Genomic DNA, 17,426 nt, shown 5'->3' on the forward strand with positions numbered 1-17,426 from the left:
GGGAGCTTTTCTTTACTTAAAATCCTTGTAGTCACCTTTATGGGTTGAGTTACCAAGCAAATACCAATGAGCTAAAGCTGTGACATTTGTGAAGCATATAAAGGAAGAAGCTGTGTGATTACTCGTTACAGGGGAATCGGAGATTTGACCTTAATTTTCCGGTATTGTATTTTGCCTACAAAAGATTTTCCACCTTTGTAGACCTGTGATAAGACATCTAGTTTTGCCTGTGGACAGAAGGTGTTGCTTAGTTACAATGACAGGGGAAATCAATACCTTTGGTGTGAGCTGAGAAATGATCCGAGCAGTAGTTAACAGAGGCCTTTAGGTGAACGCTTTGTTTCAAACACCCCAGGGTGCTATTCATGCATTAATTTTTAGCTTTGCTGGGCAGTAAAGCCAATCAAATTTACAGCTACAGCAGAGGCAGTGCCAAAGGTAGTGATATGGTGTAATCATTGAGCTGTAAAGGTTTGCAGTTTTCAGTGATTATTTGGACTTAATGAAGTGCTTCTGCCTGTGTGTGTTTGCAGGTGTCCACATTCTGCTGCAGAGGAGTGAGCACCAGGATGAGGAGACTGTAGGCACACGCCATAGTATGGCCGCGTCCCGATCCTCGCGTGTCACAAGGTCGTCAGTGGGGCTCAATGGATTGGATGAGAACTTTTGTGGCCGAACCCTCAGGAACCGCAGCATTGCCCAGCCAGAGGAGACCTCAGTGTCTCCACTACCAAGGGCCCGCTCGCCTAAGAAGAAGCAGGACACCAAGCAGCAAGAGTCAAGGCAGGACTCCAAGCAAGATTCAAAAAACGACGCCAAACAGCAGGAATCCAAACAGGAAAGCAAGCAGGAGTCGAAACAGGACGCCAAGCAGGAGTCAAAGCAGGACACCAAGCAGCAGCCGTCTAAACAGGACGCCAAGCAGCAGGAGTCTAAGCAGGGCGCCAAGCAGCCGGAGTCTAAGCAAGACACCAAGCAGCAGCAGTCTAAACAGGACGCCAAGCAGCAGGAGTCAAAGCAGGACGCCAAGCAGCCGGAGTCTAAGCAGGACACCAAGCCGCAGGAGTCAAAGCAGGACACCAGGCAGCCGGAATCAAAGCAGGACGGCAAGCAGCAGGAGTCAAAGCAGGACGCCAAGCAGCCGGAGTCAAAGCAGGACGCCAAGCAGCAGGAGTCAAAGCAGGACGCTAAGCAGCCGGAGTCTAAGCAGGACACCAAGCAGCCGGAGTCAAAGCAGGACGCCACGCAGCCGGAGTCAAAGCAGGACGCCAAGCAGCCGGAGTCAAAGCAGGACGCCAGGCAGCTGGAGTCAAAGCAGGACACCAAGCAGCCGGAGTCTAAGCAGGACGCCAGGCAGCCGGAGCCTAAGCAGGACGCCACACAGCCGGAGTCTAAGCAGGACACTAAGCAGCAGGAGTCAAAGCAGGACGCAAAGGAGCAGGAGTCAAAGCAGGACACCAGGCAGCAGCAGTCAAAGCAGGAGTATAAGCCGGACACCACACAAGGGGTTAGGCAGGAGTCAACGGAGGAGTCAAAGCAGTGCACACAACTGGACAGCAAGCAGGAGTCAAAACAGGATACCAAACACAAAGTCAAACAGGAGTCAAAGCAGGACAACAAAGAGGACACAAAGCCAGACACGCAGCAGGCCTCGCTGCAGGGGAAGTTAACTGACTTGAATGACTCTTCTGCTGAGGCAGAGCAATGGACCAGCTTAAGGAAGCGTGGCATAGCCTGTTTAGACAAAGACATTAGTCCTGAGAACTGTGATAGAGGGAAAGGGGCACATGATGCCTGTCCTCAAATCAAAAGGGCCAAGCGGTGCTCTCGCTCTGGAGATTCTCAGGGACATGAGGAGGACCCTGTTCTCCTAAAATCTGAAAGTCCGGTCTCTGTTTTAGAGCCCAGCAAGGACAGCAGTTGTGAAGAATTTCCCCACCAAAACTCTGAAAACAATTCTCTTGCCTCACCTGTCCTCAGTAAAGAGGAAGAAGAGCTGACGAGGCAGGCAGAGGATGGCCTTGTGGAGTGTGATGGGGCAGCTCAGCCCCCGAACAATCACAAGGCCTCGAATGGACTCAAAGACAATAAAGCAGAGGAACCTTGCACACTCACTGAAGAGCTAAGTGCAAATCCTTCCTCTGCCAGCAACTGCCCGTCACTGCTCAATGGCAGTCAGACAGGGGCTCCCTCATCCCCTGACCCCACTGTGCCTTGTAGAAACTCTGTCCCTGTGCAGATGGAGGTCTCTGGCTCAGGGGACTCGCCTGCCTCTCCTACGCCTACCTTAGAGGCTGTTTTAGAGGAACCTGTCCCTGAGTTGATAGTGGCCAAGGAGCAGGAGGTGGAGGAGGTGGAGGTTGATGTTGTGGGTGACTCGTTATGTCTGGCTCATGAGGAACAGGTGATGGAGACGGAAAACAATGCCAACGGCCAGCCACTAACACCGGTGCAGGAAACTGCTGCCTCCACCTCCTCCATCACCACCAACATGAACAATAGTCCAATCAACAACAACAACTCAGGAGAAACAACGCCCCCACTAGCAACAACCCCCTCCCCCACAGAGCCAGTGTGCAACCCCTCAATATCCAGCACGCCTCCCTCTTTCACAGAGCTCTATGAACACAGATACACCCTACGGACTTCACCTAGGAGGGCTGCCAGTGGTGGCAAGACCTCCTCTAAGCCCAGCTCTCCTCCCAGAGACAATGGTCCCTTGAGGGAAGAGGGGGAGGTGGTAGTTGGGCTGGAGGAGGAATGCCCTATGGTAGAGGAACCTGCTCATTCAGACTGTGTTGACCCCTCCAGTGAGGAGCCAACCTCTGTGGATCCTGGGGACAGTGCAGGTGGTGAGGATGGTGGACTTTTGGAGAGCAAGGAGCTGACAAAGAGCCAAGCTGCAGAGGAGGAAGAAGAGGAAGAGGAGGAGCCAGACGTGTATTATTTTGAGTCAGACCACCTGGCACTTAAACACAACAAAGAGTATGTAGGAGCTCCCAGTGGATTCCACTCTTGTTTAGTTGATGCACCTCTCACACATGTTGGTGTAGTGATCAAGTTACTCCTGGTCTTTGGATTCGAATCAATCAGAGATGGTTTGTGTTAATGAAGATTGGGCTAAAAAATTGGTTTTCTGTTTATAGTTTTAAAACCTCACATATGTCACAGAGGCTACAGGTTGGCTCTATTGTTAAACACCTTTTCTTACTGAACCTATTTTTAAAAGAGTTTTAATGGTGTGGTTAACTTTTACACCTCACTAGGCCTCTTTAGATTACTGTTCCACAACAGCAGCACAACAAAGTTCTGCCATCATTATGCCTTTGTATCCACACATTGTGTCAGCATGCTGTAATATTGGTGTCCCAATGTGTAATTTCACATTGCAATGCGGTGTTGCGGAAAAAATGAGAGGCATTACATGCAAACACAGCAGGTGCTATGAAAACACAATGCACTTAGACCCTGTTTACATTTTGCTGTAACATCTACACTGGGTAGTCAGATACCATGTTACTTGCTTTTAGTGCTTGTGTGTGTTAAGTGTTACGTATGTTAACACCTTTTAATTTGGGCTGATTAATTATTGCATACAAATGATGCTTTGAATCCATACAACGATAAATGATCCCATGTTTTTACCATATCAAAGGAATCTCCTCCAAAATGACATCAGAAAAGGAGCAGATCAGTGTAACATCATCTAGCAAGGAAAACCTGTTTTAAACTTTTACCTGATGGTTGAGGAGCAAGCAGCTAATGGGGATCCTAATCAAATAAACTGATACTAAGGTCATTTTACTGGGGATGCACAATATTATTGACATGATGTTGGTATAGTAGCTTAAAAAGTCAATTTCAGGTACTGACAGGTGCAACATTTCTGCTGATATTTACATCTGATATACACTCACTGGCCACTTTATTAGGTACACCTTGCTAGTACTGGGTTGGACCCCCTTTGCCTTCAGAACTGCTTTAATTCTTTGTGGCATAGTTTCATCAAGGTGTTGGAAACATTCCTGAGATTTTGGTCCATATTGATATGATGGCATCATGTAGTTGCTGCAGATTTGTTGGCTGCACATCCATGATACAAATCTTCATTCCACCAAATGCAAAAGGTGCTCTATTAGATTAAGATCTGGTGACTGTGGAGGTCATTGGATTACAATTAACCTAGCATAAATTTCAAGAAACCAGTTTGAGATAATCTGAGCTTTGTGACACAGTGCATTATACTGCTGGACGTAGCTATCAGAGGATGGGCACACTGTGCTCATAAAGGGATAGACATGGTCAGCAACAATACTCAGGTAGGCTGTGGGATTCAAATGATGTTCAACTGATACTAAGAGGCAAAACTGTGCCAAGAAAACATCCCCCATAACATTATACCACCAGCCTGAACCGTTGATACAGGGTAGGATGGATCCATGCTCTAATGTTGTTTACACCTAATTCTGACCCTACTATCTAAATGTTGCAGCTGAAATTGAGACTCATCAGACCAGGCAGAGTTTTTCCAATCTTCTGTTGTCCAATTTTGGTGAGCCTGTGTGAATTTCAGCCTCAGTTTCCTGTTCTTAGCTGACAGGAGTGGCACCTGGCGTGGTCCTCTGCTGCTGTAGCACAACTTTTTTAGTAATTAATTTTATCGATTATCGGTAAGATAAAATGCCACTGCAGATAATTGGCCAAATGCCAAATATTGGCATCAATAATCGGCCAGGCTGATTCTCAGTCTAGCCCTAGTTTTGACCTTTCCTCAAAAGTTTCATATGTTCAAGATAGATAGATAGATAGATAGACCTTTATTATCCCCAAGGGGATATTCGTTCTCACAGACACTGTCAAGTACATAAAAAACACACATCATAGACAATTGGACACAGGACAATAGGACAAAACACATGCTGGTCAGAGATGGGTGTGTACAAGATTACAGATGCTTGAGAGCAGCGATCGCAGAAGGGCCATTTTCATCTCTAAACCATCATCTGACTGTTGAGTTAGATAACTGTTAAAGACTGTTGTAAAATCGAATATGTCATTAAAAGAGGGGGATCAAATTTGGTAGAACACTAACACATTGTTGTGATGTTTTTATATTATCAGTTATTTGTAGTCTCTCTGCACTAATGATGGGACAGCATATGTTCGCTTAAATATAGTGCCTGTCTTATTGTTCAGGTTTTATACATTGCTGCTTTCATTTCCACCTTCAGTCTGGTCCTGTGATTGTGTGAATCGGCTGCCAATTCTCAGACTTTGGAGCCACTGGAGATTGGATGTTGAATTTATCCTGCTGATTGCCTTTGTTTTCTTTTTTCAGCAGGATGGGTTGTTTTTAAGGAAAGTAATTTTTGTGTGGCCTTGTTCTTTCTGTCTTTGTCATTTGTCATGCAAGATGAGATGTTTATATTGGTGGACAGGTGCCGTGCTGTGCTCAGTCAGGCACTGCTAACTGCACAGTGGCAGGTCAGCCAAATCATGGTGCATCTTCATATGAGCAGGGGAAGAGAGATTTGTGGATTATTATGAGCTGGGACGTCTTTGTCTTTGACACCAGTATTGGTTGATGTTTCAGATTTAGAGAGTGGCTTTAGTGTAATTCGATAGAGTTTCCCTTACATGCCAAGTCTTAAGTTGTGCTGAGTAAGGGGAATTTTTTGAAGGCTCAAATCAATACAGCGTGGAGTCATTTTTAAGCAAGCATGACTAGGCATTTCAGAGTTGCTGAATATGGAGAATTGACAGTGATGTGATTAATAATATGAGTATAGAAAATGTTTTTTGCAGCACAGCTTTGCCTATTTGAGAAAGCTACCCGCATGTACACTTTGCAGGACTTTCAACAAACAAACTCTCTTTCCTTGTTTATCAGGCATTAATGTTGTATTGTTTTGGCAAGTGTTAAATTTGGCACCAGGATTTGTCAGTGGACCTTGGGCCCAGTAGGTGGCAATGAAACCCTGTCCCTCGATATCTGGCGGGAGTTCAGAGTGGTACAAATCAGAGCCAAGTCCACCTCGTTTCCCTGCAACAGATTAATACACAGATCATCTGTTTGCATGCATGCTGCTTTTTCTTGCTGATTTTCTTCATGTGAATCCGATTCCCTCTCTGAACAGGAAATATAGAGCAGTGCAGAACTATGTTTCTTGCCACTGCTGCAAGACAGATTTATTCTACACTGGAGCACAGCCCTCACTGATGCTGTACAAGGTCAACAGATCTTCACATAGTGCAGAGTTGTAGCTAATCAAAGGATATGAGGTTAAACACAGGTAACATGTTTTGAGTGTTTTTGCCTGTTGGATTTTTAAAGCACCAGCAGCGGTGGAATAAATTGTGTCCTGTGCATTGATTTTCATTCATGTCCTGTTAGAGGAGATTGATCCACTCTGCTTCACTGAGCACCTGCATTAGGTTATGGCCACGAAGGATGCTGTCACGTTTGTGTCAATTCTTCCAGCTCTGCTCACACAGTAAGGCCTCTGAGTCAGTGCCACACTTAGTCACTGACAGCTCAGTTTGCAGTTCCTCTCTTGCCCCAGAGGGTGTGAGTGGAAAGGTCAAGTTTCTACAATGCAAGATGCTCCTGAAGCACTGCAAAGTTCAAGTGTTTGTCATGCAAAAGGTTCACATATTGCTTTGAAATCTAAGGGATTACACATTTACAATACAGAGAAAATCTTAGTGTTTGAATTGTATTTTCTCTCACCATATGTATTCTTTGCTCACCAGCTGCACTTCTTATCTCTTCAAAGTGACTTATAAAGGTGTTACATATTTATGTAAGCAGCTGTTTTGAGATGCTAAACTCCCAGTCAATGCCAAGGTTCTTAACACACACAATCATGTTTAAACTTTGAATTTGCAAGTTAGTGAAAAATACTGCAACATGTTTTTTGTGTTGTTAAAGTGTTTAGGCTCCCAACACTGTGCTTGAATAATGCATGGTCTGGGGTCTTAAAGTTTGATGCATTGCAGCATTGCAAGTGTCAGGTTAAATAATGTAAGCAGTCCCTCCCTCCCACTGTCGTCTAACCTGTATTCCCTCCGTGTCAGTTATCAGAGGCTGCTGCAGACCATCGGAGTTCTCGAGGCCCAGCGCACGCAGGCCATCCTGGACCTGGAGACGTTGGCGCGTCAGCAGAAAGAGGCTCTTGATGATCCCATCAGCTTTGTGGAGCAGCTCCAGAAACGGGTAACTTACATACAGACCAGGACCAGTATCCACTAGATAAACCTAAAGCAATCTTAAAGTCTTTAGCAGGAAAGCCTATTGGTATGATGGAATTTGTTTTAATTGCTTTGAACCAAATGGAAAAACTTCTTAATCTCATCAAAACAAGATAGATTTTTAAGGGATGGATAATATTATCAGCACAGTATCCAAATTGGTGGATAATAGCTGAAAAGGGTTCATTGTCATTTTTGGCAGATATTACAGTTTCCATTGAAATATCAGCACAGTGTAGGTAAAGGTGTGCGGTATGAAGCGGAATCAATTGACCCACCATACCTGTTTTTTTTCTTTTTTCTTCCTCATTCCTTGAACTTTAAGGACTGAAGTTTTAGGTCTGAGCTCCAGTTGGTTTTATTATTACGCTTGAGAATTGTTTTTGTGTTACTTTAAGCTCTTTGTCAGGAAACCACCTACTTGTTTACTTAGTAGAATCAATTTTAAGTGTAAGTATAAGGTAAACTTAAGAGGTTCACAGTTTTTATTTATTGCTCTACTAAGCCCTCTGCCTGTCAGCACGTTGTTACAGTGATGTTTGTAGCTTTGAAAAACACAGAAGAAGCTTGGCTTGTTTTGAGTCATACTGTTTAAGTTGCATTTTTCATATAATGTGCATATAATACAAAGGATTTTTTTGTATTTCATTACTGATTTTTTTGTCCGTTTCTAAAAGAATAGACAGTACTGATCTGAGTGAAGAAAGTCATTTCCAGAAGGGGATTGATGTTCTTTTCAATGAAAAACAAAAGGTGTGTGTATATCAGAGTCAGTATTGGCATCTGCTGTAATGAGTTTGAAAAATTAGCACTTCAGAGATAAGCAAAAAATCTGATATTGTGCATCCCTAATTTTGGTTACACATGCACAATAATGCTTCTAAAAATTCACAATATGAGCCTCCTAAAGAGAGATGCTATAGAAGGACTGTTAAGTTGTCCAACCCTTTTGAGAAATGACATGCAATATCTTGTTCTTGAGTTTTTTGCCTGAGGAGTTACCTTGCTGGCTGGAACACCAATGGAATAAATATTTGGGAGCTTGTAAAATTCAGTGTGAAGACTTCTCCGCTGTCTGACTCAAGTTTGGTTCTGCACCCGTTCACAACTGGGCCAGGATGTGGACACTGTCCATCCTATCTACCTAAAATATTTCGGATGTACTTCAATTTTGCTTAATCAATAATTTGTGCAACTCATAATGAGAAAAGACCTGCATTTATTAAAAATGACTGGGCTGAAAAATAGGGATGGAGCCGTACAGTCAACTAACAGGTGTTTATGTTGACACTCAATGTAGGTCAAATGTTATGCTCAGACTGCAGGCAGCTACCTGCCACTATCTGGGACTGTTGTTTAGATCAACCTTTCTCAACAAAGGGGCCTTGGTACCCCCAGGCTCCTTGTGGCATCATCAGGGGTATCTTCAAAGTGCTTTAAATTCAGCTAAGATTATCATGAATATGAAGATATGAAGAGTATTAGCTATCCCTATTAAATGGTCTCATATGACTTTTTCTAAAATCACATCACTGTCGGAGTTAATGGATGGGCTTATGTCATTATTCAATACACAAAAATCGTACATTTGCAGTTTTGCAAGCGTTCGTGGCATGAAAAATGCATCAATGTGTGTTTTAAGGCCATATAAGGTCATTTTTAAAGATTATTTTGTGGGCATTTTGCCTTTTTTTTAATAGGACAGATGAAAAACGACAGGAAATATTGGGAGGAAGAATGGGGGAAGACATGCACCACACATACGCCAAGATCAGAAATCTATCCTACTATCAGTGCATTGAGGACTACATCCTCTGCTTATGGGCGCCTGCCCTACCCACTGAGCTACATCGGCACCCATATAAAGGCATTTTAATTCTTCTTTAATTGTTCAGTCTATGCTAGCATAGACTGTCTGCAGCCCCTGTCAAGAGAGCCTTTGCTTTTGGCTCTGCTGAAAAATGTATGAAGGCTGTGCCAAGTTAAACTGACATAAAGAGCAGTACATAGGCATGTGAACATTAACTTTAAAGAAAGACCAAAACTGGTGGCGCTAGCACTGCTAACATTAGCAGTTCTTTGTGTGTGTTTTTTACATTTACTGTAGATTAGTTGGTTCCTCAAAATTCAAAATACTGTCCGACTGACTAAGAAATTATTTGGCTTGGAACACCCCTACTGAAAAGCAAGTTTATCCAAGTCAAAAATTATTACTACTTAGTTGTAAATGTTTTTTAAATTCTGCAGATTCTTAGGGTGTTCATTTTGGTATTGGGCAAGTTCTTGTTTTCTGAAACCAGAAAATTTTTGGTTTGTAGTCTAAGTAGTTATATCTACTATTGTTTTAGCATGCTTTAGCATTAGAATTGCAACGCACTAGAATGCAGTAAATCATTTGTGTGTAGAGCAAAGAAGCACAATGCAGTAGCTGTCATGCAGTGATGTAATGACAGTTTAACTTTAATTTATCCTTAAAAACAGATATCTGCATGTAAGAGGAAGTCATAATCCCCTCAACACTAACTCCATTCTGGTAACTTCAGTTGCCAGTCAGACTGTATATAATGGTAGTTCATGGGAAAGCAAGTCTCAGTAAATCATTATCTTCTAGCTTCACTTGAAGCCCCTCAAAATTGCAAAGGCATATCCCCTGCCTCTTTTTTTGTATTCTGTCACTTTTCTTATGTCAGCTTGCCTCAGACAGTTCTTCATCATTTTGAAGAAAATGAACCAGTATGAGCATGATGGTGGTACGGTTAAGTAGAGTAATAATATACCATGCCAAAATCCTGCATTCATTCTATTGTGCCTGATCTTTTATAAGATGTGACATATCTGACATTATTAGTTCCTAAATGGATTCTGACAGTGATTCCTTTGACCCTCCCTAAGGTGAATTTGGGCTTGCCGTGTCCTCAGCGAGTTGTTCAGCTTCCTGACGTTGCATGGGAGCAGTACACCTCAGGCCTTGGTGACTTTGAGCGGGAGTTCTGTGACAAGAAACGCAAAACTAGGCGACTAAAGCTGATCTTTGACCAAGGTACGTATGGATTTTATTCTCAGTGCAGGATCATGGGTTTATTAAGATTCATAAAATATTAAATTCTGCTCATTTCCTCCCACCAGGTTTGCCTGATCGACCAAAAAGTCCCGTTGAATCCAAGAAGGAAGGCGAGTGCTCTACCATGTACACCTCTCTGCCTACAAGTGATGCTCCAGAGAATGGCAGGCAAACACAGGTACATCTCCTTAATAGATATTCTGCAAAGCATTCACACATTTACAGACAATCGCTGCTGACATGACAGTTGTGATTGTTTCCCAGGATGTCATTAGTGCAGAACATTACACATACACTGTACCCCGTTATTATCAAGCTACACTGCCTGGTCTGCCCACCCTTCTTGAGTTAAGCATGCAGGTGGTATCTATGGAAACATGGGGAGTCTGGCTCTCCTCTACCTGTGACTATGTTTTATTTTTGGCCTGTGTCTACATGTTTGCCATCTCCCTTTCCCTTTCAGTTTTAATTGATTGTTGGGATTAGACAGCGCCAAGTGTTTAGCACTAAGCAAACAACTGTTTGATCATTCTTGTTGCCCTCCCTGTTTATTTTGTAAAGCCCCATTTGCATTCTCACAGATTACACCCTCTGAATTCTAACAGGTTTTTGTTTGTCAGTCAAAAAGTGTTTTTCCACGACTTCCCATGACACATCTCCAGTCACATCTCTGTCTGTCAATCTGACAGATTCACTGTGCCAGGCAGTTCATATGCACAGATCTCTTCAAATGGTGCCGTGCCTATTATTTTTGTACCGTGCAAGTCTTTTAACATGGCTGTCACTCTTGTTTTTCTTGACAGATGATCAGGGGGAGGATTTGTCACCCAAACAAGCCTGACACATTTAACCAGCTGTGGACTGTGGAGGAACAGGTAGGTAGTATGTGTGTAAGATATCACATCCTTTTTAATAAAAATAGGTTATCTGTAGTTTCTAAGGTTGGCTACACATTAGATGGTTTTAGCCCCCTCCTCAATGATCAGTGGGGCGTGACTGGCTTTGGGGCTTGGCGCTACCCATTATGAACATTTTACTGCACCTGAACAAGTCGTAGCCTCCATAATCAGGAATCATAAATGTCTAACATGTTTGATATGAACTGCTCCAGGTTGGACTACCCTTAGTCCCTCTCATTTGCAGAGCAGTTTGGGTAGTTTTACCCTCTGACTTTCACTGCTCAAAAAGGTAGAACATAACTAAAAGGTATTTTTGCAAAACAGAATGCACCTAAGAACAGCCAGTGAAGGGTGTAGATCTTCCTCCATTCTTTTTTTTTTTTTTTTTGTCTGAAATCATGTTGACCTCATACATTTCTTTGAGTCTGTTGGATATCCGCTTCAAAATTGCCACAACAGCAGGTGTTTCTAGTAGTTGCTGAATTATCTACTGTGAGCATTCCAAGGATTACAATGTTAAGAAATCAGTTTAAACTAGGGATGTACAAGGTGAGCCGGCTAAACAACTGAATTCAAATATCAAACTAGCCAGCGCAAGAATTACGAGTAGGCTAAATGAATTATCTGATAGTCTTTTAGGGAAAACCCCATTGGCCTGAGATCTCAGTCATGTACTCTTTTAAAACTGTAATGAAGCCTCTGGCCAGTAGTAGCCACTGTAGCTTCAGTTAATAGCTGCTGCCTTCCTGCCAGAGCTTTACCTACACCACTCTTACAGATGTAAACATGAAAAGCTTAGCGCTTAGTGCTCTATGGCAGTGTTTTAAAATAGAAAATGGAAATAAAGTTGTATGTAGACTGTTGAAGGTTATACTTGTGTATAACCACTAGGGATATTAACGCTACAAAATCTTACGGTACAATAATACCTTGGTAACAAGTCCACTGTACAGTATTTATTGCAGTATCAGAGATTAAAAACAAAACAAAACAACAAATCAAGACGTGAAACAACAACACATACAAATGCTGTAGGTATGCATTAGGCTTAAAATAAGTACTTCTATTTTGACTCCAGCATGTTTACTAACCTTCTCATCTTTCACTGATAAACCTTGTGATCTGCTGAATTCTAGCACTGTGGTGGGGAATTGCTTCATTTAGACTGTTTTGGCCTGGCTAAATTGTGCCTCTCGTATCTTCTCAGATCTTTCAGGGTGATAATTTGCCAAGTGGCTCCTTATTTTGCTCGTATTCCCCATCAGGTGTGTCACCGAATACTGCCACATGTCAGATTTAAAAGTCGCTGGACCTTCCACAGGGTTCTCACTAGGTCACTAGGTTCTCATTCGCCACTTGTAGCATCCACTGTTTTCCTGCTGTTGGTTCATGCCAGCGAGTGGAGTGCAAAGGATGATGGGTAGGCAAGGGCAGATGGTAGCTTTAGTTCCCACTTCCCTTTGCTCTGCTCCACTGAGAAAAATACTTTTTGCCCTGATTAAGACCTATTGTTAGAAACCATCACATGTCCACGACAGTACTGAGATGCTTCTACCACAAAATGAATGATACTGTTACGTCACTAATAACCACTGATGAGTGATCACATTAAGCACGATATTAATCTGCAAACACTGATAGAGCTAGCGGCTAACTTTAGCCACATTCCACTCAACACGACAGCCTCACATCATATACCCATTGACACAACAACCCTGTGATAAATTTGACTTTCCTAGTCTATATAATATATGGGTTTCACTTTCAGAAAAGAGTGACAAAAAATATTGAACTTTTTCATGATATTTAAATTTTTTAAGATGCACCTGTAATTGCTTGTTAAAAGTCTTCACTTGGGACACACCTGCCTGCTTTTCAGGGGGAGCATATCTGACCTTAAAATCATGTAGTGTGTGGCCATCTTCAGTATTTTTATGCAAAACAGATGAGGACAATGGTTAAAAAATACACAAATTAATCAGACTTGTATTCGCAAAAGCCAGTGTCAATGTTTATAGTTGAAACCTTCGATATACAGAGTCTGGTCTTCACCTCTGTTCTCATTCTTTTTATAGAGGGCCAGTTTATTTTCTAATGTACTTAATATGTGCTTTTTATATTACCAAGCTATTTGCTTTGTTTTATGTTGTATTCATGAATTGAAATTAAAGAAATTTTGATGCTGTTGTAAGTGCTCTAACTGGCAGCTATCACAGCCCATTCATGACTTTTTACCTGTGATTCTTGACAGAAAAAACTGGAACAGCTTCTTGTCAAGTTCCCTCCAGAGGAAGTGGAGTCCAGGAGATGGCAGAAGATTGCAGATGAGCTCGGCAATCGAACAGCAAAACAGGTGGGTGGGAGTGAAGATCAACTGAAGCGATGTATGCTTGTTTGAACCATACTTTCCTCCTGTTTGCTGAAGATTATGTTTTTATGCCTATTTGAAATTGATCCAAACAGCAAATGCGGTTTGCTTGTGAGGCCTGCAGAAAAAATTGATCTAAAACACTTAAATGGCAAAATCTGGCTGTAGTTGAATTGAGCATTGCCAGCTTAACAGCATGTTACACTTTGTCTTTGAACTGTGTGTACTGCCGTCTTGTCTGTGTTTCTATTAGCATCTCCTGACATTGATGAATCTGTGTCCTCACTATGGAAACAGGCTGTTAAATTACGAGAGCACAGTGTGAGCACTTAGCAGAGCTGAAAGGCAAAGACTGGCTCGTGTGATAACTGTGCCCCCTTTAAGTACCTGGATCCTGGATACATTTGTATGACCTCAATTACTTCAAGCAGCTGTTGAAAATCATTAACACAGACATTTCTGCCTAAAACATTCCAGGTTGCCAGTCGGGTTCAAAAGTACTTCATCAAACTGACAAAAGCTGGTATCCCTGTGCCTGGAAGAACACCCAACCTGTGCATGTACACTAAAAAGGTAATTACCAAACCCTTTAACCATACTCTGTCACTTATCTTAAAATGCTTTTATTATGATGTGTGCCTTTAAAGTAACACAGGTTATTTCAGTAGGCTACATTTTGACTTTAAATGGAATGCATCTGTGATGATACTTTACAGGGTGTAACAGATACTGAATATTTCATTTGAGTAGTTGTAAAAAAATATGTTTCACTCTGGAAATAAAATACACTATACCTAATTTATTTTGAAATAGTATTCCTTTATGAATAGGAGCCATTTTTAGAACAGTTTCATTGAATCTAAGAGCAGTACTACTTCACTGCAATATATAATGATAATAAAAATAACTTAATGCTGGTCATGTTGGCAGAAATCCAGTGTGGTGCATCCTTAGTTTAAATGGTAATATTTTTTGTGGAAGTTGGGACAAATTTGTACATAGAAAAGGTTAATTTCATCTCAAAAGCAGAGATGAAGCTTATTTTGTTCTGGAGCTGTACATTTTTGCTCATAACATCAACTTTTCTACTTATACATGAAATATGCAGAATTTAATGTAAAAATTCTGAAATATCATAATTAATCCAAGCATTTCATGTTCATGTGCCATTAATTAAGGTTTTATTTACACTGATGTATAGAAAACCACTCAAAAGATCAAATGGTCTCCCACTTCAGTAGTGCACTTTGTTTTTTTATAAGGTGAGAAATGAAATGGTCAGTACAGCCTAGTGCGCAAATAGAGCTGTGGGAAGGAAATAAACCAAGAAACATTCCTTTAAAGTAAGAAGGTAAGAAGAAGTGGAATAATTGTGAATAGGTTGCAAAACATTACAAAAGGAAAATGTGCAAAAATGTTTTTTATTGATTGAATTTCAACTGGAATCCATTTATATAACACTCTGGGAGAAAAAGAAATATTAGGTAATTGCAGGAATATAAATGACATTTTGATAACTTCATCCAACTATATGCAGGGACTAAATTAATAAGTGTTCTGTTTTAAGTGTCAAAACATTTTGTCCGCTGTATAAATGTCAAACATGGTTTTCATGGTTTCAGTGTAATTTTTTATAACTTTGCCTTATGACGATACACAGATATTGGAAAGAATGTTAAAACCAGCTTATCTTAATATAATCACTTTTGAGTGGAGAAATACTTTATATAGTATTCACTGGTTAAAAGGTTAAATGTTTGAGGGGACATGTCTAAAAATGTCCTCTTTTCTTGATACTTTTGTTTCTTAGGCATCCAGTAAGAGGCAGCATCACCTCAATAAGCACCTGTACCGGCCGTCTACCTTCCTGACCTCCTATGAGCCTCCAGTCTACATGGACGAAGACGATGAGCGCTCGGCGTATTACAGCAGCATGCAGGATCCTTCTGCTGATGATTCGGTCAGTCGTCTGGCAAACCACACACTGAGTTTTTTTTTGATCTTCATACAACTGAAGCGCTTGTTTTATACGTCTAAGAACACTAACAAACAAACAAATTTCCCCTCAAAAACTATTTTATTCAAGTTTCTCACCAAAACCTAGATTTCCTTTTCTTGAAGTTACAACCAGCCAAAACTTTACCATGTCTTAATGAAATGTGATGTCAGTCTGTTTAGTTGGTTGATTAGCTTTTATTCTGCCAGTTTCAACATGAATTTAAACACATATTTCAACATCAGATAAATATTTCTAACAGGACTCACAACAAAGTTTGGGGGATTTTACAACGGCTGCTTTGACTGAGGAGGATCACTTTCTTACAGCAGCTGCCTACAGTCCATGGTGCTTCATTTCAGTCTAATTTGATTCATAATGCTCACGTGCTTGAATAAGTATTGACTGGCAGTAAAATAACCCTTTGGAATGATACTACAGCACACATTGTTCTTCTCTCAGCCACAGACGCCAAAATAATAATCTCAGGTAATCAGCTGTGGTGATCACGGACTAAAGGCATTCATGTTGGTGTCATTTGTTTTATCTCACATCTGACTCCTGTTTATCTGTTCTGGTAGATGATCTTAAAACTGATCTGGATGCCACATGTCATCAATAACAGAGTAAAGGGAAGATCTTCATGTTTGGTGCCATTTAGAGCTTGTTTTAAAACATTACATATCTAAATCTGTTTCAGTTGAGGAAAAGTAAGCCTCTGCACCTTGTCGCTAACGCCTGCTTTCACATGACAGACTGCCCCCTCCCTCTTAACACCACTTTAACACTTCTTAATGAAATAAGTCCCTTGCACATCCGTACCTCTTTTTTTCTCCACTTCAATCATAGCTGTGCATACTCTATTAAACAGCTAAATTGAAGCATGATGCTAGACCAGCCTCGCCCTTCTTTTCATTTGAACTGCCCTGTTCCTGGCGCTCGCCGTTACCCATGAGCTGACATTTTCTTTTTTTCCCTTTGATGGCAATAACCTTTAAATAAAACCGGGTCGCCATGCCCTGCTGAGAACACAGGCTGCTGGCTCCACCAGAGCATTAACAAAACCCCTGACGCTGCCGATACGAAGAAAAGTCACAAAGGTGTTGCCAGCATGGGCCACAATAATTTCACACCTCACCAGGTTGTCCCCTTACTTGGGCCATGTTTGCAAGAAGGAATGAAAGTTTGCTAAGGGCAAACATGCCTGCAGATCAGCAGGATGCTCACAAAGTCATTTCCGGTCAATACCTGGAAGCAGGACTGCTACTTAATTTTAAATGAGGTACATGAATGTGGGGGTTCAGGGTGACATCACATCCGAAACAGTCACTTTCAGGAAGGGCTGTGCAGTCGGCTAGATTAAGGTTGTGATTGGGGTATTGTTAATCATAGAAACATGATTTACAGTGATTGAAATGTGTGCTCTGACTGTAGACAGTTCTATGTAGTTGAAAAAATTGTAAAATTATATTACCATATTTAAATGTTTTATTTAATGTATTTTTTTTCTTTGTAAAAATTATCCAAGATCATTTGTTCTTCTTGCTTTTTTTCAGTTTTCTCATTCTCACTCTCAGCCTGCAAATCTTAGACTACAGTCTCCCACCCTTTGTCTCCTTCACTCTTAACTAGTTGTTGTAGCTCTTTTTGTCAAAATTCATCAGCAGTGTGTTTTGAATATTCATCCAATAACAGTTCTTGTTTTGAAAAAATGTTTCACAATTTCCATTCCAGTTGGCAACAGGAGTGCTGGTTGCCTAGCGGTTTTGTCTTGTCCTTGAAATGGGCCTTCGAGGATTAAATCTTGCTTGTTTAATCTTGGCTCCTTTCCCGCATGTCACTCTCTCTCTT

General features: G+C 41.4%; 1 protein-coding gene across 4 annotated transcripts in view; it reads left to right on the forward strand.

The window, feature by feature from the left end:
* Window positions 1-17,426, forward strand: part of zzz3 (zinc finger, ZZ-type containing 3) — a 30,463-nt gene that overhangs the window by 5,519 nt on the left and 7,518 nt on the right. For 3 of the 4 annotated variants that reach the window (XM_041802967.1, XM_041802968.1, XM_041802966.1), the window contains exons 2-9: window positions 534-2,985; window positions 7,078-7,216; window positions 10,144-10,291; window positions 10,378-10,490; window positions 11,116-11,187; window positions 13,463-13,564; window positions 14,057-14,152; window positions 15,390-15,539. In XM_041802967.1, coding sequence (XP_041658901.1) covers window positions 599-2,985; window positions 7,078-7,216; window positions 10,144-10,291; window positions 10,378-10,490; window positions 11,116-11,187; window positions 13,463-13,564; window positions 14,057-14,152; window positions 15,390-15,539 — 3,207 coding nt within the window. In that variant the 5' untranslated portion in view covers window positions 534-598. Of the gene's footprint in view, window positions 1-533; window positions 2,986-7,077; window positions 7,217-10,143; window positions 10,292-10,377; window positions 10,491-11,115; window positions 11,189-13,462; window positions 13,565-14,056; window positions 14,153-15,389; window positions 15,540-17,426 lie in introns of those variants that run through there. The other variant, XR_005992751.1, reaches the window with a different exon arrangement.

The sequence above is a fragment of the Cheilinus undulatus genome, linkage group 13, assembly GCF_018320785.1.
Source record: "Cheilinus undulatus linkage group 13, ASM1832078v1, whole genome shotgun sequence".
Lineage (NCBI taxonomy): Eukaryota > Metazoa > Chordata > Actinopteri > Labriformes > Labridae > Cheilinus > Cheilinus undulatus.